This window comes from Aquarana catesbeiana, linkage group LG03 (assembly GCF_042186555.1).
Source record: "Aquarana catesbeiana isolate 2022-GZ linkage group LG03, ASM4218655v1, whole genome shotgun sequence".
Lineage (NCBI taxonomy): Eukaryota > Metazoa > Chordata > Amphibia > Anura > Ranidae > Aquarana > Aquarana catesbeiana.
The window spans coordinates 67,276,123-67,299,047 of NC_133326.1; the positions used below are offsets into that span (position 1 = coordinate 67,276,123).

Sequence of the window (22,925 nt, forward strand, 5' to 3'; positions counted from 1 at the left end):
CACTTACCTGTCCCTGGATCCAGTGTTGTCCTCATCCAAGCTGATTCCTCAGTTGGCTTTGGTTGCAGGCGCCGGCATCTTCATCAAGGGAAACTGGCAGTGAAGCCAGGCTTTCAACTGCGCATGCGCCAGTCGTGCTGTGCTTTATGATTTGGTCCCGCAGTCTTCTGGGACCTGTGATGTGTCCCAGAAGGCTGCGGTGGAAGGAGGGAGCAAACATCCTTTCGGATCACTGCAGAGATCTGACCGGAAGTGAGGGAGAGGGTACCTGTCATTCCGCTACCCGCCTCCCCAAAGAAAAGAGACCAATGTAGGGGAGGAGGAGGGGGAAGAGTAGAACACTCCCCTTTTGGGTGAAGTTCTCCTTTTACTTCTTTTGAGTTTTTGATTTTATTTTTTCGTCTTGTTTTCCTGGGCAAACAAAGTGCGTGGTATTTGGATGAAGTTCTCCTTTTTAAGAGCAGAAAAAAAACACTACACACATAAAATATATGCATAAAAATGCATTCCAGTGGCCAGAATAAGTTAATATTCTGACTAATAGAATGCATAATCACATGTGCAATGTGCAGCTTTTATTGCCTTTTTTTTTTTTTTTTTTCTTTTATACCATGATTTCCTCCCAACATTTTTGGAATTCAGAGGGGCTTTTTCAGGCGCCCCATGTGTATGAGGCCTAATACTACAATCTGCAATTGAGGACTTACTGCTTTTCTAACTTTTCACTTGAAAAAAATATTCCTCATCTCAGTTTTTATTGATTCCATCAACTTTGTCACTGAACTGCAAATGACCATTCAGAGCCAATGGGGAAAGTATGCTGCATGCAGACTATTGCTGACACAGCAATTCTAGGAAATGTGCTGAGTATGCTCTTCTGTAAACAAGTATTAATACCGCAAAGCACACAAAAAATAAAATAAATAAAATTATATAATCTTATGATGTATCGGAACTGCTTCAAACTTCATTGTACTACACATCACTCTATACACTGTTCTGTATATTCTATACACCACAGGTCTCCAAACTTTCTATACAAAGGGCTACTTTATGGTCTTTCAGATTTTAGGTTGCTGGACTGTGGCCATTTGGAGTAAAAAGTGCCTCAGACTTGGTGGTCAGTGGGAGTTAATTTTTGTACACATGTGTATTCAAACACTTTACTCAGTGCTTTGTTGAAGCACCTTTGGCAGCAATTACAGCCTCAAGTCTTTTTTGGTATGACGCAACAAGCTTGACACACCTGGATTGGGGGATTTTCTGCAATTCTTCTTTGCAAATCCTCTCAAGCTCAGTCAGATTGAATGGGGGTTGTCGGACAGCCATTTTCAGGTCTCTCCAGAGATGTTCAGTCGGGGCTCTGGCTGGGCCACTTCAGGACATTCAGAGTTGTCCCTAAGCCACTCTTGTTTTGTCTTGGCTGTGTGCTTAGGATGGTTGTCATGTTGAAAGGTTCACCTTCGGCCCAGTCTGAGGTCCTGAGCGTTTTGTAACAGGTTTTAATTTAGGATAACTGTGTGCTTTGCTCCATTCAGCGTTCCCCTTAACCTTGACCAGTCTTCCCAATCCATGCTGCTGAAATTCACCCCCACAGAATGATGCTGCCACCACCATGCTTCACTGTTGGGATGGTATTGGGCAGGTGATGATGTGCCTGGTATCCTCCAGACTTAGTTTAGAATTGAGGCCAAACAGTTCAATCAGACTAGAGACTCTTGTTCCTCACAATCTCTGAAAGTCCTTCCGGTGCAAACTCCAAGCGGGCTTTCAAGAGGAAGTAAACTTCCATCTTTGAATTTTACCTATAGGTAAGCCTATAATCAGGCTTACCTATAGGTAGTGTAAATATCTCCTAAACGTGCACCGTTTAGGAGATATTTACATTACATGCAGCTGGTGACCTCACTGGTGCAGGCGCGTTGAAGGAACCTGTGCCATGAACGTCGACTCCCGCACACAAGCACGGGAGTGACATCATCGCGGCTCCGGCCAGTAACCGAGCCGCAGTCCGCGAACCTGGAAGAAAGATGGGTGAAGATGGAAGCTGTCTCCAGTGATGGCATCGCTGGAAGGCTTCGTTTTTAGGTAGGTTTCACATAATGTGCTAGTATGCAATGCATACTAGCACATTATGCTTTTGTCTTGCTGGTAAGAAAGAAAGAAGGAAAAAAAAAAGTGTCCAGCGGTTTACAAGTGCTTTTCATGTGTTTTGCACCGAGAAGAGGCTTCTGTCTAGCTCCAGATTGGTGGAGGGCTACTGTGATTATTGTCCTTCTGGAACCTTGTCCCATCTCCACACAGGTTCTCTGAAGCGCAGTTAGAGTGACCATCGGGTTCTTGGTCACCTCTTACTAAGGCCCTTCTCCCCCAATCGCTCAGTTTGGCCAGGTGACCAGCTCTTGAAAGTGTCCTGGCTGTGCCAAACTTCTTCCACTTGAGAATTATGGAGGCCACTGTGCTCTTGGGAACCTTCAGTGCAGTAGAAATGATTTTTTGTAGCCCTCCCTAGATCTGTGCTGTGCAATAATCCTGTCTGAGCTCTCCAGGCACTTCCTTTTGACCTCTTGGCTTTTGTTCTGATGCATTGTCCGCTCAAATTACCACAGGTGGACTCCAATTAAGGTGTAGCAACATCTCAGCACGATCTCTAGAGAAATGGGAGGTACTTGAGCTAAATTTCAGGTGGTGTTGCAACCAAGGGGTTTGAATACTTATGCAAATGTGATATTTCGTTTTTTCATTTTTAATAGATTCATACGATTCTAAAATTTGGTTTTCCCTTTGTCATTACTATGGGGTACTACTGTAAACGATGATGAGGGAAAAAAATGAATGTATCGGGCTGCAACATAACAAAATTGAAAAAGATGGAGGTCTGAATTTTTATGATTGGTGTATGTATATATACTGTGTGTGTGTGTAGATATAGATCTCTCTCTCGATCTCTCAATCTTTGTCTGTCTGTGTGAAAATGTAATGTAAATACTCTTGTTTTTGTAGAATGGAAAACTATCTGCTGAAGTTGAGCCATTCATCCCTCAGAAGAAAGGGACCGAAGCCCTTACAATTCCAATGTCTCTATCAGGCGATGGTGGAAGCGTCGGTGGACTTGAGCCCACACCTATTCCAAGCTATCTTATAACCTGTTACCCATTTGTTCAAGAGAACCAGACGAATAGGTAATTTGCGTGCTTTCATTTAGTTCATGAAGTAAATTCAAATGCTTTCTGTTCTGATTTCAGCATGCTGACAGATTGAAATCTGGAACCGAGACTTGTTTATCTTGCCTTCCTATGTCACCTGAAGTACTGTATCTGGGAGTTGACGATGCGTGAACTTTGCTTTCTGGTTTGAGCAGAGATTATACTAATGCTTTTTTAAGTTTACAGCCAGTTGTATTTGCTTAGTCATAGTAACGTGAATCAAGTGTATATTGAAGTTCAAGCTCCATCTCTTCCTTTGGTCGTTGCTTAATTCTGGTGCCGTATTTAGAGGAAAGTTTGTCACAGTATTTTCCAACACTGAATGGGATTGTGTACAGTAAAGGAAGAGATGGATTAACTCCAGGCGGAAAGGGTATACATGTGATTTAGTGAGAATAATCACATTACTATTTTTTCCCCAGGACAGATAAGTCAAGCATCACGCTGATTAGTGTGGAATAATTTAGCATGTTTCACATTTCTGATGATTGGCTTGCCTCATATACCATTAAGAATATTTTAGATTAGGGGTCTCCAAATAGCGGCCCTGGGGCAGGATGCAACCCTTTGCTTGCCTTTATCCGACCCTTGGGGCACTATTCCATCCACTGACCCCAACAATGGGGGATCATTTTTGTTGCTGACACCATGCAAAGGACACAATTCCTTCCATTGACACCAAAAATGGGGCACTGGTCCTCCCACTGACACCAAAGATATGGTATTGCTTGCACCCACTGGACACCTGGACATTTTCTACTGCCAATGGCCATAGTCTGGCCACCCTAAAGTCTGAAGGAAAGCAAACTGGCCCTTTTGTTTAGAAATCCTTCTGTATTGAGCTGTATGGTAATTGTGCTGTCTCCCTGTATATTGTTAAGATCTGAGAAAACTGTTGGCGCTATATAAATCGTGCATAATAATAATATTTAGCTGTAGACATTGTTTTATTTTGCTCCACCCAGAGCATTAATCCTAAGTGCACATTTCTCCCTCTTTTAATTTAATACAAATTAATTTGTATTTGTTTTAATCCGGATTCCTAATGCTCATATGTGGACACAAAAATAACATGGATCTTGCAATGCTGTGCAAGAAAACCTGTTAACAGTAACAAGTTGTAAAACCCACATCATGGAGGGAAAAGAAACATTAGTACAATAGTCCTACAAGGATACACATTGTACACCTGTGTAGAGCTAAATCTGATGAGGCTGACAATAAAGTGATTGCAAAGGATTATATATATATTTTTTAAAATAATAAACATATCATAATTACCTGCTCCGTGTAATGGTTTTGCGAAGAGCAGCCCCAATCCCCGTCTTCTGAGGTCCACCAACAACGTTCCTGGCTCCTCCCTCCACTGGCTATGGGGGCACGCTTGCATGTTCACTCTAGAGCTCCGTGTGTTCATAGATTTACAGAGCGTGGTTTGGCTGCCCTGCGCTCCCTCCTCACTAGCTGTGATTGACTGTAGCGGCAGCCAATGATGAATGGGCCTGGTAATTCCTGGGTCTCCAAGGTCGGTTTCATTAGGATCTGTGCCCATTTGACAATGCAAGGAGTAGCTTTTTTCCAGTGGTGAGAAATGGCAAGTCGAGCTTCTAGTAGGCAAATTTGTAGAATGCCATAAACTTTTCTTTTTACTGTCCAACATGAATAACATTTCGTTTTCCCTTTTTACATAAAAGGGCTATGTTGTATAACTAAGACTTGAGTTTGTAACGTGTTGTGTTGTAGACATTATTCCATTGCATGCTCTTCTTTTTTTTTTTTCTGCTGATTTACTCCCTTCTATTCAGGCGATTAAATACAGAAAAATGAATTGTGACTTGGTATTTAAATTGTATGTTCTTAGTTTTGTATATGGTGGGGAAGGTGTTTACTGCTGTCTGGTGTTCTGTTAAAGAGGTTTCTCCTCCCCTTTTTTTTCCTGTTCTACTAGCAATATTTTACTAGGTGCAAAGTGAGGCTGACTCTGCCAAACAGGGTCACCTTCATGACTCGCTCTTATTGAGAAAAAATGCTACAAAGAAGTAGCAGAGGGTATGTCGGTGAGCAATGTGTCAGTGGGGCTTGTTGGATATCGAGGAAAAAAAAAAAACAGGCAAAGTGCAGCCAGTCGGCTCCTGGGTGTTTTGGATCTTGCTCTTCAATGCTCCATAGGAGCAGTTTGAGGATTTCAAAATTAACACAATGCTTCCACACTTTTTACATTTGAAAGTGGTGTGACTTCATGGCCCTTCCTCTGAGTACAGAGACTAAAAACAAACTGTAGCAGTTTTGTCCAATGTCTCCCTGCAGCAATAGATCATTGCTGCTACAGTGATCTATTGCTGGTAAATTGCAGCCCACAATAGCTTACTAGTTCTGTTGAACTTTAATGGATAAAAAGGAAGAAAGCTGATGATAAAGAAAGAGACAAGGTAATGGCCCTTCTTTGTGTATCCTAAAATTCCTAGTAGCCTGGTTGTTGTACTACTACAATTTCTTTTATACATTGAGTAACAAGTATTAAGATAAATACTTTTGATATTTCTTTGACTGCGTACTTCTGAGTTATAGACTCAGGAAATATTGAAGTCGGATACATTTTGTGAGCATTTGCAGCTACTGTAATTCTCTCACCAAATAGAATGCCCAGCTTATCTGTTAGGCTTTATAAATTGGTGTGATTTTGAGGGAACATTGGAATCACATGAGAGCAGTCAACTGACCATTGCATGCGTATGTACAGATTTTTTAATAAGCTACAGGGTAATGTGCAAAGTACGTACTGAAAAGTGGTAGTGTATATCCACTGTGTGGCAATCAGTAAAAATTTTTTATTTGGATAATCTAAACTAGCGAAATTTCGACTGCTTTGCTTTTTGCATTTCTTTTTAAGGTAAGCCTGTTAACTTTATGGCTTTTAGCTAGCTAGCTTTTGGCATTCCTGATTAAAAATGGCCTATGCGCAGTTCCTTATTTTGCAGCCTTGTAAAAACATATCCGATTTGGCAGAAAACGGTCAAATAGTCACACTAAATCAGGGTGTCAAACTAAATTACATAGTGGGCCACATCAGTAGTATGGTTGCCCTCAAAGAGCCGGTTGTATCTGGGGTGGGCTACAGACAGAGTGCTGGGTCCAGGAGTCCGGTACGGACAGAGTGCTGGGTCCAGGAGTCCGGTACGGACAGAGTGCTGGGTCCAGGAGTCCGGTACGGACAGAGTGCTGGGTCCAGGAGTCCGGTACGGACAGAGTGCTGGGTCCAGGAGTCCGGTACGGACAGAGTGCTGGGTCCAGGAGTCCGGTACGGACAGAGTGCTGGGTCCAGGAGTCCGGTACGGACAGAGTGCTGGGTCCAGGAGTCCGGTACGGACAGAGTGCTGGGTCCAGGAGTCCGGTACGGACAGAGTGCTGGGTCCAGGAGTCCGGTACGGACAGAGTGCTGGGTCCAGGAGTCCGGTACGGACAGAGTGCTGGGTCCAGGAGTCCGGTACGGACAGAGTGCTGGGTCCAGGAGTCCGGTACGGACAGAGTGCTGGGTCCAGGAGTCCGGTACGGACAGAGTGCTGGGTCCAGGAGTCCGGTACGGACAGAGTGCTGGGTCCAGGAGTCCGGTACGGACAGAGTACCTTCCCCCAAAACTTCCTTGCATCTGTCTCCTACCTGGCCTGGCTCTAGTACCTCCCTGTGTAGACCGGTCTGCCCCTCCTTGCAGTGAGATAGTTCTGTCTCAGATTCTGGAGATCTGTACCCGCCATGCCAACCGCCCCCAGAAGACTGTGTTTACAAGTGATAGCGGAGGGTGGGAGCAGAAGGTGGTGGAATGGAGTTCTGCCACGTTTTTGGCTGCAAAACTTGGTGCGAGGGCCACATGACAAGGCTTGGAGGGCCTTGACATATGTGCACTAAATTATGTGTGCCTGGTGTTAGCCTTACTTTATTGTTACTACTTATTCTACACCCCATAGCAATAATTTTTTGCAAGCTAGTTACAGGCAATGGAAGAAAGCAAAATGTCAACAAAATTGACTGTCCATGCTGACAGCTCAGGCTTTATATTTTATTTACTGGTAAACTAACACGAAGGTTGATAACTTTGAGCAATATTTCTACTTTTGTCCTCTTCTTCTTTTTTTTTTTTTTTTTTTTTTTTTTGTATGTAATGCGATTTTTATTTTATTTTTTTAAATTTTTAGGACTTGTGCTACAGCTTCGTATTGGTTGGTTTTCTTTCCCTGCACCTACCAAATATGTCCAATTGTTTAGCTATTGAAAAACTCTACAGCAATTTGTAGCTGTGATCTTTTATATTTAAACCTAATTTTACATCTTTCATGCACATTAAATATTGTCTGTTTGTTTTTTTACTTGCAGGCAAATTCCACTGTATATTAATGATATAAGATGGCAACAGTCAAACTCAAACCCTCCTGGGCCTTATCTTGCTTATCCTATTGTACCTGCTCAGCCACCTGTATCAACAGAATACATGTACTACCAGCTAATGCCTGCACCTTGTGCTCAAGTCATGGGATTTTACCATCCAATTCCTACTACTTACACCACACCTCTTCAGGCAACCAATGCCGTCAATGCAATCACTGTCGACTGCAATGACCGGACAAACCAACAAACTCCGATCACTGTTTTATCGAACCAGCGAAGCAGAAATACCTCCAGACCTCCCCTTGTCCACAAAGTAAGTACTTGCCTTGATATCCAAGTACAAGTATTTAAAGAGAACTGGTCCTGAATGGGCTTACACAAAATTCTGTCAGGTAGTTGACGGGGCAGCAACTGTCCGTACCTGGGGTGTCCTCTTACCCTTGATTCTTAGAGCCAAAGTTCAAGCTCAGACCAAATAAGTAAAATATTCATACCCTCTTGAAATTTTCCACATTTTGTCATGTTACAACCAAAAAACGTGAATGTGTTTTATTGGGATATTATGTGCCAGTTTGTGTTGGTTGAACACATAATTGTGAAGTGGAAGGAAAATGATAATGGTTTTCAAATTTTTTTACAAACATCTGAAAAGTGTGGGGTGCATTTGTATTCAGCCCCCCTGAGTCAATCTTTTGTAGAACCACCTTTCACTGTAATTACAGCTGCAAGTCTTTTTGGGGATGTCTCTACCAGCTTTGCACATCTAGAGAGACACTTTTGCCCATTCTTCTTTGCAAAATAGCTCAAGCTCTGCCAGATTGGATGGAGAGCGTCTGCGAACAGCAATTTTCAAATATTGGCACAGATTCTCAATTGGATTTAGGTTTGTACTTTGACGGGGCCAGTCTAACATATGAATATGCTTTGATCTAAACCATTCCAATGTAGCTCTGGCTGTATGTTTAGGGTCCTTGTTTTGCTGGAAGATGAACCTCTGTTCTAGTCTCAAGTCTTTTGCAGATTCTAACAGGTTTTCTTCTAAGATTGCCCAGTATTTGGCTCCATCCATCTTTCAATCAACTCTTACCAGCTACCCTGTCCCTGCTGCAGAATAGCATCCCTACAACACGATGCTGCCACCATCATGTTTCACGGTGGGGATGGTGTGTTCAGGGTGATGTGCAGTGTTAATTTTCCGCCACACAGTGTTTTTCTTTTAGGTCAAAAAGTTCAAAAAGTTGGTCTCATCTGACCATAGCACCTTCTTCCATATGTTTGCTGTGTCCCCCACATGGCTTCTCGCAAACTGCAAACAGACTTCTTATGGCTTTCTTTCAACAATGGCTTTCTTCTTGCCACTCTTCCATAAAGGCCAGATTTGTGGAGAGCACAACTAATAGTTGTCCTGTGGACAGATTCTCCTCCTGAGCTGTGGATCTCTGCAGCTCCTCCAGAGTTACCATGGGCCTTTTGGCTGCTTCTCTGATTAATGCTCTCCTTGCCCGGCCTGTCAGTTTAGGTGGACGGCCATGTCTTGGTAGGTTTGCAGTTGTGCCATACTCTTTCCTTTTTCGGATGATGGATTGAACAGTGCTACATGAGATGTTCAAAGCTTGGAATATTTTTTTTATAACCTAACCCTGCTTTAAACTTCTCCACAACTTTATCCCTGACCTGTCTGGTCTGTTCCTTGGCCTGCATGATGCTGGTTGTTCACTAAGGTTCTCTAACAAATCTCTGAGGGCTTCACAGAACACCTGTATTTTTACTGAGATAAAATTACACACAGGTGGACTCTATTTACTAATTAGGTGAGTTCTGAAGGAAATTGGTTCCATTAGATATTAGTTGGGGGTATCGGAGTAAAGGGGGCTGAATTCAAATGCACGCCACACTTTTCACATATTTATTTGTAAACAAATGTTGAAAAACATTTATTGTTTTTTTTTCCTTCCACTTCACAATTACGTGCCCCTTTGTGTTGGTCTATAACATAAAATCCCAATAAAATACATTTACGTTTTTGGTTGTAACATGACAAAATGTGGAAAATTTTCAAGGGGTGTGAATACTTGCTTAACGTGAAAACATGCTTAAAATATAAAAAAATTCTTGGTATTGTTTGTTGTACAATATTAGCATTACTGTTTATCAAATCGAATTTTCAGTAAAAATGCTTTTAAATTCATTCTAGTGCGCACAGACACATGAAAAATTGCCATACTTTCTCTAAAATACAAAAGATTACTTCTATTAATAGGCATGAAATATGTTGAGATCTAAAATTGCATGTGCTCTTGAAAGCTCTAAGGTCAGGTGGGTGGGGGTGCGCATTGTTTGTTTTTTCTTATAGAAGTGCTAGTGCTTGTTTATACTAGCGCTGCTTTCTGAAAGGCAATCCACATTCAGATCGCTCTTCAGAGAGCATTTGACAGGTGGTGATGAGGTGTTGTATCGCCTGTTCACTGCCTGCTTTAATATCTTAAAGCCCACCACACTAGCGCACTTCAACCGTGTGCACATGGTTAGGGGCACCCCAGTTCATATGAAAACTCTAGTAAGGATATATAAATTTCTCTCTAAGCTTTCTTTGTAAAGATTGGAAAATGTATTATAGATCTTGTACAATACTTATGGCCCGTACACACAATCCGAAAATTGGACGAAAAATGCCGCTTTCGAATCGATCGGACAATAATCTGCTAGTTGGTACACAGCTTTTGAGACTCCAATCCCGACAGTTCATCCGTGTGTTTTTTTTTTTTTTGTTTTTTTTTGTTTCCGATAAGACAAGCACGAAAAAACTTCCTGTATGATACCAGATCGTACAATTTTCATTTAATCAGTACAGTTGTCGTCTAAATACACTACAACACATTACATCACTTCTGATTTTTCTCGTACGAGAATTTTAGTAACCTCTCCATTTTTGATATGCAACCAGCATGCAAAAAAAAAAAACCCGGATGATCTGTCGTTTGATTTTCGGATCGTGTGTGAGGGCTATTAAACAGGACTGTAGAGCACACTGCATCAAACATTCAAGGTTACTACAGTTTGTGTAGTGCCATCCAAAGTGTCTGGGTAATTCCTGGGCATATCAGAAAACCAGAATAAAAGTAACTTTTGCTTTAAAGTGCAACATTTGTAGATAGCCTGCCACCTTTATTTATTTTTCTGTTTTGTGGCCTGCCCCTTATTCACTTCAATGTGTTGGCTTGCAAAATCGGCAGCAATAACATTGACTCTCCTTGAGCCCCTGGCTGTTCTCGCTTAAATGAGTCCTTTACTTTCAACCTTGGCTACATCATGTTTATTGGCATTCAAAATGTTGCAACCAGCCACAAAGTCAGTGTCTTGTCCAGCTGTTTTTTTTTAATTGTTTAGATTTGCATTTGATTTAATTATTCATATCAGTAGTGTATATTATTATTATTATTATTATTATTATTTTTTTAAGCCCCCGCAGCAAGGGGTGCCACAGATAAAATGCAAGAGGCCTCCAATGAAGAGTGTGGCGGTACAAAAGGAAACCTGTTCATCAGGCCCAGACAACCGGTCCAAAATTGTCCTCTTAGTGGATGCTTGTCAGCAAACAGGTGCATTATTATACCTTTTGAACTCTTGTTCAAGTGTTTGTGCACATAATGTGAAAGTAAAAATAGAAAATATTAAGCTTTTTTTTTTTTTTCTTCTTTTTATTAGAGGTAGCACTTTGGCAGTAACAATAGCACCTGGTAGCATTTACAAAGCCAGAGTTTGATATAGGCTCCATTTACACCTAGGCTATTTGAATCACGGGTGGAATTGCCACGATTCTGCCCACGTTTCCAAAAGCGGGATGCGTTTGTGATGCCATTCCTTTTTAATGGCACCCCAATAGCGCCGTGATTTTGCTGCGCGACAAATCGCGCTGAAATTGCAGCACTGTTGCCCACAAGTAGCTCCTGCTCCTTTCTTAAACAACAAGCGGCGCACGTTGTGATTTATCGCGAAAAAATCATGGCGCAATTGAGGTGCCATTAAAAAGTAATGGCACCACAAAAACATCCCACGTTTTGCCACAGCGATTTCAAATCACCTAGGTGTGAATAGAACCTTAAAGTAAAGAATAACCGTAAATAATCTTTACATTAAAAAAAAAAAAAAAAGGCACTAATCAAAAATAAACAATAATACGCTGGCAAGATGTTTCCTGTCAAGGCCATCTTTATATATTAAGCTTTTATTTTTAGATTTTCCAAATGAAATAGCCAACAAATCACTGTCTGAAAGTATGGGTGGTATACAGTGGAAAACAAAAGTGAGACGTCGGCGGTCTTCTCATCCTGCAGCAGAGTCCTCCAGCGAACAAGGAGCAAGTGAAGCCGATATTGACAGTGACAGTGGATACTGCAGCCCAAAGCACTGCCAGGCAGCTGCTATGTGTTCTAGGCATGCAGACTGTACTGCTTCAGCTGTCAGTGTACGTAAAAATAATTAGCACGTTACTTTTATACCAATATGTATTCTTTTATTTTATCTAGTCCATAATAATGTATTTGCTTTTTGTGTATCTGTGCGCTGCTGTGAAGAACATATTGTTTAGACTTTGCATTAGACGGTCATTCGAAGATTTGCAGAATCTATGTATTCATCTGTCTTCAATGATTTGGAAAGCAAAAAACATTGTAATCCGTATGTGTTCTGATTGGTCTACAATTTTAAGATGTTTGTTATTTGTAAAAAAAAAAAAAATGGTGTAAATTGCAAACCTGAGCTTCTTATATATATTTGTCATTTTCATTTTTTTTTTCCAGATTGCAGAACCAAGCGTTTGCACAGGTAACTAATACAATGTTCTTACAGCCAATTAGTCCTGATTTATAAACGTGTACTTTGTAATATCTATCCATGTTAAGACCAGGCACTTTTTGTTTACAAGTTTAAATCCTTATTTTTTTGCAATTTTTTTATGTCACGTGTGCAGCGGTTTTGCAAATGCAATTTTAAAAAAAATAAAACTAAAACACACTATACACCCCAATTTTTTTTTTTTGTAAAAAAAAAAGATATTGCGCTGAGTAAATGGATACCTAACATGTCACGCTTTAAAATTGTGCATGCTCGTAGAATGGCGGCAAACTGTAGTACCAACAAAAAAAAAATAATTTTTCCATAGGTAACAATTTAAACACCTTTACAGCGCTAGAATTATTGCTCTCACTCTAACGTTCACAGTGATACCTCACGTGTGGTGCGCATACTGTTTATATATGCGTTAGCTTTTGCGTGCAAGGACGGAGGGATGGGGGCATTATTATTATTATTAATCATAATATTGTTTTTTTTATTTATCACTTTAATGTAAACATCCCTTGTAATAGAAATAAGGATGACAGAAAGTGTTTACTTCCAGGCTGGACCAGAAGTGACGGCTGTCACTGTGGTCCTCCAAGGCCATAGAGGCGATCAAAGAGGATCTACTTTTTAAACTCCCCTGGGACTAGCCCACTGCACCGTCGGATCGTTGCTCAGGCGAACCGGTGGAAACGGTAAATCTGAGAAAACACTGGCAGGAGGGTGAGGACATGAAAGTGTTACAGCGGCTCATCAGCTGTTTTTCAGTGGTGAAAAAATACCGGGGTTATGGCTGATATCTTCAGCCATAATTCCTGTAAACCACTTCAAAGCTGCAATGTGTGTGTGTGTGTATATGTGTGTATATGTGTATATATGTGTGTGTGTGTGTATATATATATATATATATATATATATATATATATATATATATTACACATACATGCATGCATACATACATACAATAGCGGTCTTGGAGTGGCTATATTGCTCCACGGCAAGATACATTTTAAAGGTTTAGTTCACCTTTTACAGCATGTTAACATGCTCCAGCACCTCCACCCGCTGTCACATTTCCAAATCAGGGCTCCACCTGTCATTCATTCATAACAATCTGTGAATGAATAGGCTACAAGTTCCGTCTACCACCACAGCAGACGGCTTGCAGTGCTCAGTGAACTGATGAGTGCCCTTGTAGTTCATTGACACTTCCTCCAGCATTCTAACAGAGAGCCCCGTACAGGGGTACAGGCAAGAGCTGGATTACGTGTCTGCAGGAGCCTGATGTTGCACCCATGATCCACTGATGGGTGGTACAATGCTTTACAAGCTCTTCGGAGAAAAAAAAAAGAAAGTTTAATTTTTCTCTGCTTAAATATGCATTTTTATTATTTTTTTTCCCAAAGGTGAACTTAGTCTTTAATTGTTGTTGGGGTCCAGGGCCGGCTGATCTGTCTTCTTCCTGCCTTACCACCTGAACCAGCTGTGTAGATTGTGTTCTGTTTCTGAATGTGTTTTTTTTTTTGGTTACATAAAAAAAGTGTTGAATTAGTTAATGTTTTGTTTGAGAAAAATGTACCTAATATGTGATTGATGTCTTTTCCTGTAAACAGCTGGAGGAAGTTGGGCCAGTGTTGCCTCCCAAGCTACTCAGAAGAAGCCTTGGAATGAGAAAAGTCAGGTTTTCTGTAGAGGAGGAAGACAGGCTGAACTCAGAAATAATGCACAGGTAATATGAAAATCATCACAATTGTTAACTGATACAATGGTAATATTTGTTTTAGCTTTAATTTGAAAGCCCACAAGAACACTTTATTTGGAGGATTTGCCCATCTAGCCTGACAGCTGGTCACATTATCTGCTAACCACCAAAACAATCATTTTTGATTTAACAGGGTATTCACTTACATTACAAGGAAATAAAGGTTGATGCCTGTATCTGTTTTGACCACAGCTTGGGTATCGTATGAGAGGACAGAGCACGTCATCAGAAAGGAGACAAAATATTCAAAGGAAGCAAGACAGTATAGCTGGGACCACAGCGCAATTAAACAGACCTGACCAGAGTCCTGAACAGCTGTACTTTGAGGTATCGCTTTATGAACTGTGTGTGAGTGTAATGGAAAAAAATGGTGTAATAATTCTAAGCAAGTTGTGTCTACAGTAAAAACGGGCTATAATAAGTTAAAGTACAAGTCCACCCTGTCTAGCCCTGTAAAAAATAAATCGCTATACATAAATTTTCTGAAACCGATCCGACCCGATTCCATGCTGAGCTGTCAGCTTCGGCTTCACTGTGGAGGCGGGTGCAGAGGAGGCAGCCGACAATGTCGCCCATAGACTTACTGTTGGGCTTCCACCACTCCCCATTCATTTCACAGCCATTGTCGTCCGTGTCCTCTACAGAGCTTCCGCTGCTGGAGACCGGATCGGCTCGGCTTCAAAAAAAGGTATGTATACTGATTTCTTCTTTACAGGGCTAGATAGGTTAGTGTTAGATTGTGGCTGTCTGTAGATACAGGAATTTTAGTGTTGGGGTGGACTTACACTTTAACATAAAAGTTAAATGAAAATTTCCCAAAGGTTATGAAAATTCCATATGTCTCTGTGCAACCCATTGTGTGTGTGTGTGTGTGTGTGTGTGTTATAAGTAAGCCCAATACAATGCAAATAGCTTGCCTCAATATTTAAAAATACTTGTTTGCACCCTTGCTAGCTGACTCTTATGGCTCTTGCATATAAGCAGCTGAGCCTGTTCAATGCCATTGTCAACTTATTTTTCTCCCTTCGCCTTTCAGGACAGCACTTTGGAGAGAGTGTAGCTCCACCTCTTAACAGGTTAACACTGCGTGATAACACCCCTTTAAAATTCAGCTGCTTCCACCATGCCATCAGTTTTAGAGTTTCCTCTGCAATGGTGGAAGCAGTTCTGGGGAACCAAAAGGGCTGCGCTCTCTCCAAAGAGGGGGTTTTGGCAGTACCTTTTCTTCTGTCAAACTAGCCCAGCTCCCTCCCGCACGAGAGGGGGGTTGCTCCAGTGCCCGTTCCTTCGCCAGCTCACAGGTGTAAAGGTCCGCTGGTGGTTGTCCGGGGGGCCGCGGGTGTGCTCAGATGGAGCATCTCGGCGCCGAGTCCCGGATGGCGGGTGATGTCATTTCCGGGTGGCAGACACTTCCGGCGGGGCATAGCAGCACGTGGTTCTGGCTGCCGGAACGCAGGAGGAAGGGGCGGGTCATCTGGCCGGGTCTTCCTTCCGCTCCTGGGCAATGGATGCCAGGAGCTTCATTTAAGGAGCACACAGGCGGCTGCTGAGGCGCTCGTGATGGAGTCAGAGTTGTCGGCAGTGATGGCGGATGCAGGTTCCCGGCCAGGCCCAGGTAGGAGAGCTGCAGAGGCACCTCTTTCCTTTCTTCACTGGATGGTTGTTTGGTGTGATGGTTGGAGCCTGCAGCTGTCTGCTAGGATGACACGTTCCGTTAGCAGTTCAGCATGGAGGGAGACTCTGGGGCATGGTGGGGAGTATGCTTTGGTCACTGTTTCAGTAGTATCTCTCCCTAATAGAGGTATGGGGGGGTTTTCTGTCTCACAGAAAGCCACCGCCAAAACAGAGAACTGCAGGAAGAAAATGCCCTTCATGCAAAATCCCATTAAGGGACTCGTGGGCCAAACCGCTTTTGTAGATCCTGCATCACTGGTTTAGTAAGGGAAGAGTCCACACAGGAATGTAAGGAGCTCTTTTCCTCAGTGAGAAAGGAATTAGCAGAGACCCTAGGGACGGTGCGTTCCCTTATGAAGAAACAGGGCCAGAGTTCCAGCCAGGAACAGAGCTCCCAGTCCAGTCTTCCTCCTACCACTTCAAGAATAATTGAAAGTGAGTCGGAGGAAGAGAAAGGGGAGAGTATTCCCCCCTCAACAATTGACTCTGAGGAAGATAGAGGGCAAGAGGAGAGGAAATATAAACTAATGCTAGAAGAGGTGGATGACTTACTAAAAACGGTCTTTACCACTATGGAAATTCCAGTAGAGAAAGCCCATCCGTCATTGCATGATAGAATGTATCAGGGGCTAGAGGAGACAAAACAGTTTTTCCTGTCCATAAAGTTCTGACGGATACAATTAAGAAGGAATGGAAGGATCCAGAAAAAAAAAATTTCTAGAGCCCCTCAAAAGGAGGTTTCCTTTTGAGGAGGATGAAGCGTTCGTCTGGAAGAAAAAGACCAAAAATCGATGCCGCCTTTTCCCAAGTGTCTAGACCGATCTAGCATGAGGACATGGGCGTATTTAAAGACACTATGGACAAAAGAGCAGACGCACTTTTAAGGAAAGCCTGGGACTCGGCCTTATCTAATTTAAAGCCGGCAATGGCTGCTATAGTAGTAGCCAGAAACATGGAATGATGGCTGGAACAACTTAAATAAAGGCCATGTGGTGGCAGGCACCTCTAGGAAAGATTTGCTAGAGTCCTTCCCTACCCTTTTAAGAGTTGTCAAATACATGGCAGACGCCTCGGCGGAATCCATCAGGATGCCGGTCAGATCTTCAGCCCTAGTTAATTCAGCCAGGAGCGCTCTTTGGCTTAAGACCTGGTCAGGGGACTTTTCTTCAAAGGTAAAGTTGTGCGAAATGCCCTTTTACAGGAGATCTGATGTTTGGACCAGAATTAGAGACCGTCCTTGATAGAACGGCAAACAGGAAGAAAGCTTTTCTGCAGAAAGAGTGGTGCAGCAAAGGAAGAATTTTCATCCTTTTCAGCATGCCCATAAAGAAAAAGATAAGACCCAGAAAAGACCCTGGAATCTTCAAAGTGGGAGAGGCAGAGAATGGGTGCTCTTTAGACCCCCGAGCAAACCTCAAAAAAGAAATGATGACCATCTACCAGTAGGCGGGAGGTTGCAGGCTTTCCTGCCAGGTTGGGGAAAACAACAAAAAGCCTGTTTGTTCTGAATCTAATCAGTCAAGGATATCGGCTAGAATTTTCAGACACCCCCAAACCGGTTTTACATTACAAACCTTCCGAGGGTTCAGGAAAAAGCCCTGGCGATGATGTCTCTTCTGAGAGAACTGATGAAACAGGGTGTTATTTCCCAAGTCCCCAAGGACAAAGAAGAGAGGTTTTTACTCCCACATGTTCTTGATCAAGAAACCATCTGGGAAATTTCGTCTGATTCTCAACCTGAAGATTCTGAACCAATCTATAAAGAGCAAAAGGTTCCGGATGGACACGGTTTTCTGTGAAAAATGTACTCGCCCCCAACTGTTACATGGCATCCATCGACCTGAGTGATGCTTATCTCTATATACCAATTGCAGCTACATGGAAGAAATTCCTGCGACTAGCAGTCAATTGGGGTGGGGTGGGGGGTTAATTTGGCACCTTCAGGGTGCTGCCCTTTCGGCCTTTCCTCCTCTCCCAAGAGTGTTCACGAAAGTAATGGCAGAGGCTCTGGAATCCCTGAGACTGAAGGGAATCTCCATAGTGGCTTATCTGGACGATCTACTTCTCTTCTCAGAAACAAAAGATTAGGTAGCGGTCAGTCTGCAAGTAACCCAGGGACTAAACGGCCTAGGCTGGCTTCTGAATCTCCAGAAATCAAATCTGATACCATCTCAGTGAGTGAGGTTTCTGGGATATGAAATAGATTCAGTAGAACAAAAAAAATCTTCCTCCCACAGGAGAAGGTAGAAAAAATGCAGTTGGCTCTAAGAACACTTCAAACCAACACGAAGGTTTCAGTAAGCGAAGCCATGTCAGTTTTAGGTCTGTTAACCGCAGCAATCCCTTCAGTGCAGTGGACCAGGCTACATGCTCGACGTCTGCAGGCAGAAATTCTACTGAATTGGACACACCAGGAACCTCTGGAAAAGAAGGGCAAAAAGATCACTTTGGTGGTGGAGAGACCAAAGGAACATCTCAAAAGGACTCCCCTGGACTTTTCCAGTAATGCAGAGAGTAACGACAGATGCGAGCGTATGGGGGTGGGGAGCTCACCTCGAAGAGCAGACAACACAGGAAGTTTGGTCCAAGCCAGTGGCAAAAAGGTCCTCAAATTGGAGGGAGTTAAAGGCTGTCCATCTAAACTTCCTATTCTTCCAGCAGGCCCTAAAATAACAGCATGTCCAGGTGTCGTCAGACAACATAATGGCAGTATTATACCTAACAAAGCAGGGGGGCACAAGGAGCAAGACCCTGATGAAACTAGCTCATTGAATACTGAGTTGGGCAGAGGACAATTTGACCCCGCTGTCCGCAGTCCATCTGAAAGGCACGGAAAACACCCTAGCAGACCTTTTCAGCAGAAGGGAATTAAGGGAGCCAGAATGGTCATTTAAACCAAGAGTTATTCAAGACGATCACTGAGAGTTGGGGCCTTCCTCAGGTCGACCTCTTTGCAAACCAAATAAATGCAAAAACATCAGCCTTCTTTTCTCTCCAGAGACAGGATCAAGCGCTTGGAGTGGACGCATTAGCTCACAAATGGGACTTCCCCATGTCTTACACTTTTTCCCCCCCGTTTCAGCTAATACCAAGAGTGTTAGCAAAATTCAGAACAGAGTCCACAGATCTGATCCTAATTGCTCCCTATTGGCCAAAGAGACCCTGGTTCTCTACCCCAGTGTTTCTCAACTCCAGTCCTCGAGTCGCCCCAACAGGTCAGGTTTTCAGGTATTCCCTTAGATGAAATGGCTGTGGTAATTACTAAGGCAGTGAAGCTGATCAAATCACCTGTGCAAAATAATGTAAATCCTGAAAACATGACCTGTTGGGGTGCCTTGGGGACTGGAGTTGAGAAACACTGCTCTACCCTATTGAATCTCTCAGCAAAACCTCCCTGGAGATTACCATTCAGGGAGGACCTTCTGGGTCAGGTCACATTCTCCATCCAGATCCAATGTACCTCTGCCTAACTGCCTGGTTTCTGAGGAAGAAATTCTAAGGAAAAGGGGGCTATCAGAAAAACTTATCAACACCCTTCTAGCAAGTAGGAAGAAGGTCACCAGGGCTATTTACTTCAAAGTCTGGAAATGTTACAATTCCTGGTGTTCCAGCAAGAACTTTAATTTTGTTAGCACTATTTCAGTTTTAGAATTTCTCCAGGAAGGAATGGAGACACGTTTAGCAGCAAGTACTCTCAAGACGCAGGTAGCTGCATTATCTTTTTTTTTTTTTTTTTTTTTTTTTTTTTTTTATTTGAAAAAACCCTGTCAAGGGAACCCTTGATAGTCAGTCAGATTTTTTTTAAGGCTATGGCAAAAATTAGGCCTAGGCCTCTTATTAGTTTTCCCAAGTGGGATTTATCTTTAGTTCTTCAGGGACTTGCTAATCCACCTTTCGAACCGCTAGAAGAGACATCTTTAAGATTCCCGAACCTTAAAACAATTCTGTTTGCAATGACGTCTGCATGAAAAATCAGTGAAATACAGGCATTATCAATCAAGGAGCCCTTTATGAGATGTCTGCCGGACAGGATAGTGCTGAGGACAGATCCAGCCTTCCTACCTAAGGTGTCTTCGTTTTTCACCGCACACAGGAGATCATACTCCCTACTTTCTGACCCATGCCCTCTGGGCCAGAAGAAGAAGCCTTGCATACTCTGAACGTCAGAAGGTGTCTCCTAAAGTATTTGGAAGTAACAAAGAAAGTCATTTTCTTTTTTTGTCCTAATGGAAGGAAGTCACAAAGGGGGTAAAGCTTCCAAAAGTTCCCTAGGAAGGTGGTTAAAACAGGCTGGGGCTTCACAAGAGCAGATATGCAAGGTTGCCACTTGGTCCAGTTTTTCAACCTTCATAAGACACTACAGGTTGGATCTACTGTCAGCCTCAGACCAGTCCTTCGGCAGGAAGGTTTTACAAGCAGTGGTCCCACCCTGAAGTAATTTCTCGGTTATCTCTGCTGTCCTGAAAGGCGAAGGGATAACACCTTAGTTAGACTTAACGGTGACGGTATTTCTACAAGTCTTTCAGGACAGCAGCCTACTTCCCTCCCTAGGTTATTTTGTATAGTTTTATAATCATTGGGCTCGGTAAATGTCCGTTTATATCTTCCAGCATGTCGGAGGAATTCTCGGTAACCATTGGTGGCATGGTGGAAGCAGCTGATTTTAAAGGGGCGTTGTCACGCATTGTTTCCTGTTAAGAGGTGGAGTTACGCTCTCTCCAAGGTGCTGTCCTGAAAGGCTCATAGAAATACCGTCACCGGTAAGTCTAACTAAGGTTTTTTTCACCCGGGCAGCCCATGTGCAGCATACAGCCTCCAATTGAGGTGAATGACTGTGCACTGCTGTACTCATTTATATGGCAGTGCTACTGTAAACATAAATATATTGTACGGACATATGCAAAAAAAAATGGAAAGTTTTTGTTTTCTTATTTTTGCATTTACCGGTATGCTATATGTTTTATGATGGCTTCGCCATGTACAGGAGTACAGCAGCAAACAGCCATTGATGTCTATGGGAGGCTGTACATTGCACCCGGTCTGCCCGAGCTGAGGCTATACACAGGCAATTACATTGAACAGCCACCTGTGTGAAAGAGCCCTTAGAGTTGCCTTGCTCTGACTGTAAGAATACCAGAGGCATCTCCAGTATTGGTAGATACATTTGTGGCAAGAGCCAGTGGCTTGGTGTAATAGAGCTGTCTAATGGAGGTTGTGGGTGTCCTGACTTCTAGTGACAGCTTGTATCTGCAATAAGGGCCAACGAAAAAAGCAAGTACTCCTTTATAACCCTTTAAATTTTAGGAACTGTGACTGTGTAAGCCGCTAATAAAATACCCAATTAGCAATTTTTTGTTAGTTTTGGATGGATTGGGGAATTGTTACGTTTTCTATCATGTTTTTATTTCTGTCTGTTATCCCGTGCGGGAGATTTTACCTTAATTTCTGTGCCTTTTAACTCCTGATCAAGAAAGAAAGCTCAGGACAGGAAGATACTGACGGCAATTAAAAATAAATAATAAAATCTTATTTGCCCCCATTACAGAGATTTACCATAAGTTTTTACAGTGGCAGGAATTGAGAGGCTTATCCCCAGTGGGGGACAGGGATGCTTTCTGCTCTATTCACAACTAAATAAAATATTTTGGATGGAATTGGGCTTAAAGGAGAAGTATAGCCAAAGCTTGTTTCGCTGTACTTCCCCTATGGATCATAGGAGTACAATTTGTTTTGCACTCCTGTGACTTGTTTTCAGCAGAGAGTGGACTGAAGTCACCAGTGTCAGTCCAGGCACCGCGTCATCCCGACAACGAAGTCTGGATCCGCCAGGTCCCTGGACTGACACTCGCCTCAGCCTCTCAGTGAGCCGCTGAAAACCTGAAACGACCGCTCCGCCCCCTCCACAGCTCAGCGCTCCAGTGAGCGAGAAGAGCAGAGAGCTGTGACTGACAGTCTGCAGCTCTCTGCTCACGGAGCTCTGAAAACCGAGCGATCGGTGGTGTTCGATCGCTCGGTTCTCAGTGCAGAGGCATTGGGGGACAGATGCAGCATCGGACCGAAGCTGCATCCACCTAGGCAAGTATGAATCTGCAAAAAAAAAAAATTCCCCTTCTCTTTTAAGGCTCAGTTCACGTCAGGAGGTGCGACCAAGCGTGCATGATCTTGTGCATCGCATTTAGAGCAGCCAGTTTATTTCAATAGATTGTCCTATGCGTGAGAAGCACACAAAAGGGTGCCTGCATGACTTTGAAAATCGCGCTGTGGTATAATGTATTTTGGCAAACGCACGCATTTGCAAGATGCAAGGGGGTGCCATTAAGATTTTATTTTTGTGAAAGCACGCAATTTTGTGCACATTCCTGCCATTGGTGTGAACGAATTCTGAAAGTGGAACTCCAGGCACATAATAATTCAGCCCCAAACCTTTTTCCCTCTTGCAAAAGCATGCACCCCCCCAAGGAATATTTTATCACCATAGTACTACCGCATTATAGTATAACTGGGATATTGAGAGTTGCAGCCGTGGATAGTGGTGTGAATTGTTTCCTAAAAAAAGAAGGCCCCTTTCTTAATACTCTAATACCTATTTTAGGATGAAGATGAATTTCCAGAATTGAACAGCAGCAATGGGAGTTCTAGAAATGAGAGCACACAGCCAAAGATGAACACAAAAGTGGTAAGTGGCTCAGTTTAAATTCAATAGTATAGACTTTGTACAGCAACTTTGTACAATTTTATATAAAAGAGGTGGTAATCCATCTATTAACTCTGCACATTTTTTTTGTTTTTCAGTTGGATGGTTTACCTGAAAATTCTCCAATTAACATTGTTCAGACCCCGATCCCTATCACAACATCTGTACCAAAACGAGCCAAGAGTCAGAAGAAGAAAGCACTTGCTGCTGCATTGGCCACTGCCCAGGAGTATTCAGAGATTAGCATGGAGCAGAAAAAACTCCAGGTTTGTTACAGATTTATGCATGAAAATATTGAAAGTCCGTATTGCACCACCAAGGAAAAACATGATTTATAGTTCAGTTTTTTTTTTTTTTTAAATCCTACAGA

General features: G+C 42.7%; 1 protein-coding gene across 2 annotated transcripts in view; it reads left to right on the forward strand.

Annotated features, from left to right (window-relative positions):
* SECISBP2L (SECIS binding protein 2 like) overlaps positions 1-22,925 on the forward strand; it is a 113,036-nt gene that overhangs the window by 37,990 nt on the left and 52,121 nt on the right. For both annotated transcript variants that reach the window (XR_012242768.1, XM_073618664.1), the window contains exons 2-10: positions 3,004-3,182; positions 7,575-7,899; positions 11,047-11,185; positions 11,822-12,051; positions 12,386-12,410; positions 14,039-14,154; positions 14,380-14,514; positions 22,454-22,537; positions 22,654-22,821. Coding sequence is in view for 1 of the 2 variants with exons in the window: in XM_073618664.1 (XP_073474765.1) it covers positions 3,004-3,182; positions 7,575-7,899; positions 11,047-11,185; positions 11,822-12,051; positions 12,386-12,410; positions 14,039-14,154; positions 14,380-14,514; positions 22,454-22,537; positions 22,654-22,821 (1,401 nt within the window). In the remaining variant the exon portion in view is untranslated. The remainder of the gene's footprint in view (positions 1-3,003; positions 3,183-7,574; positions 7,900-11,046; positions 11,186-11,821; positions 12,052-12,385; positions 12,411-14,038; positions 14,155-14,379; positions 14,515-22,453; positions 22,538-22,653; positions 22,822-22,925) is intronic.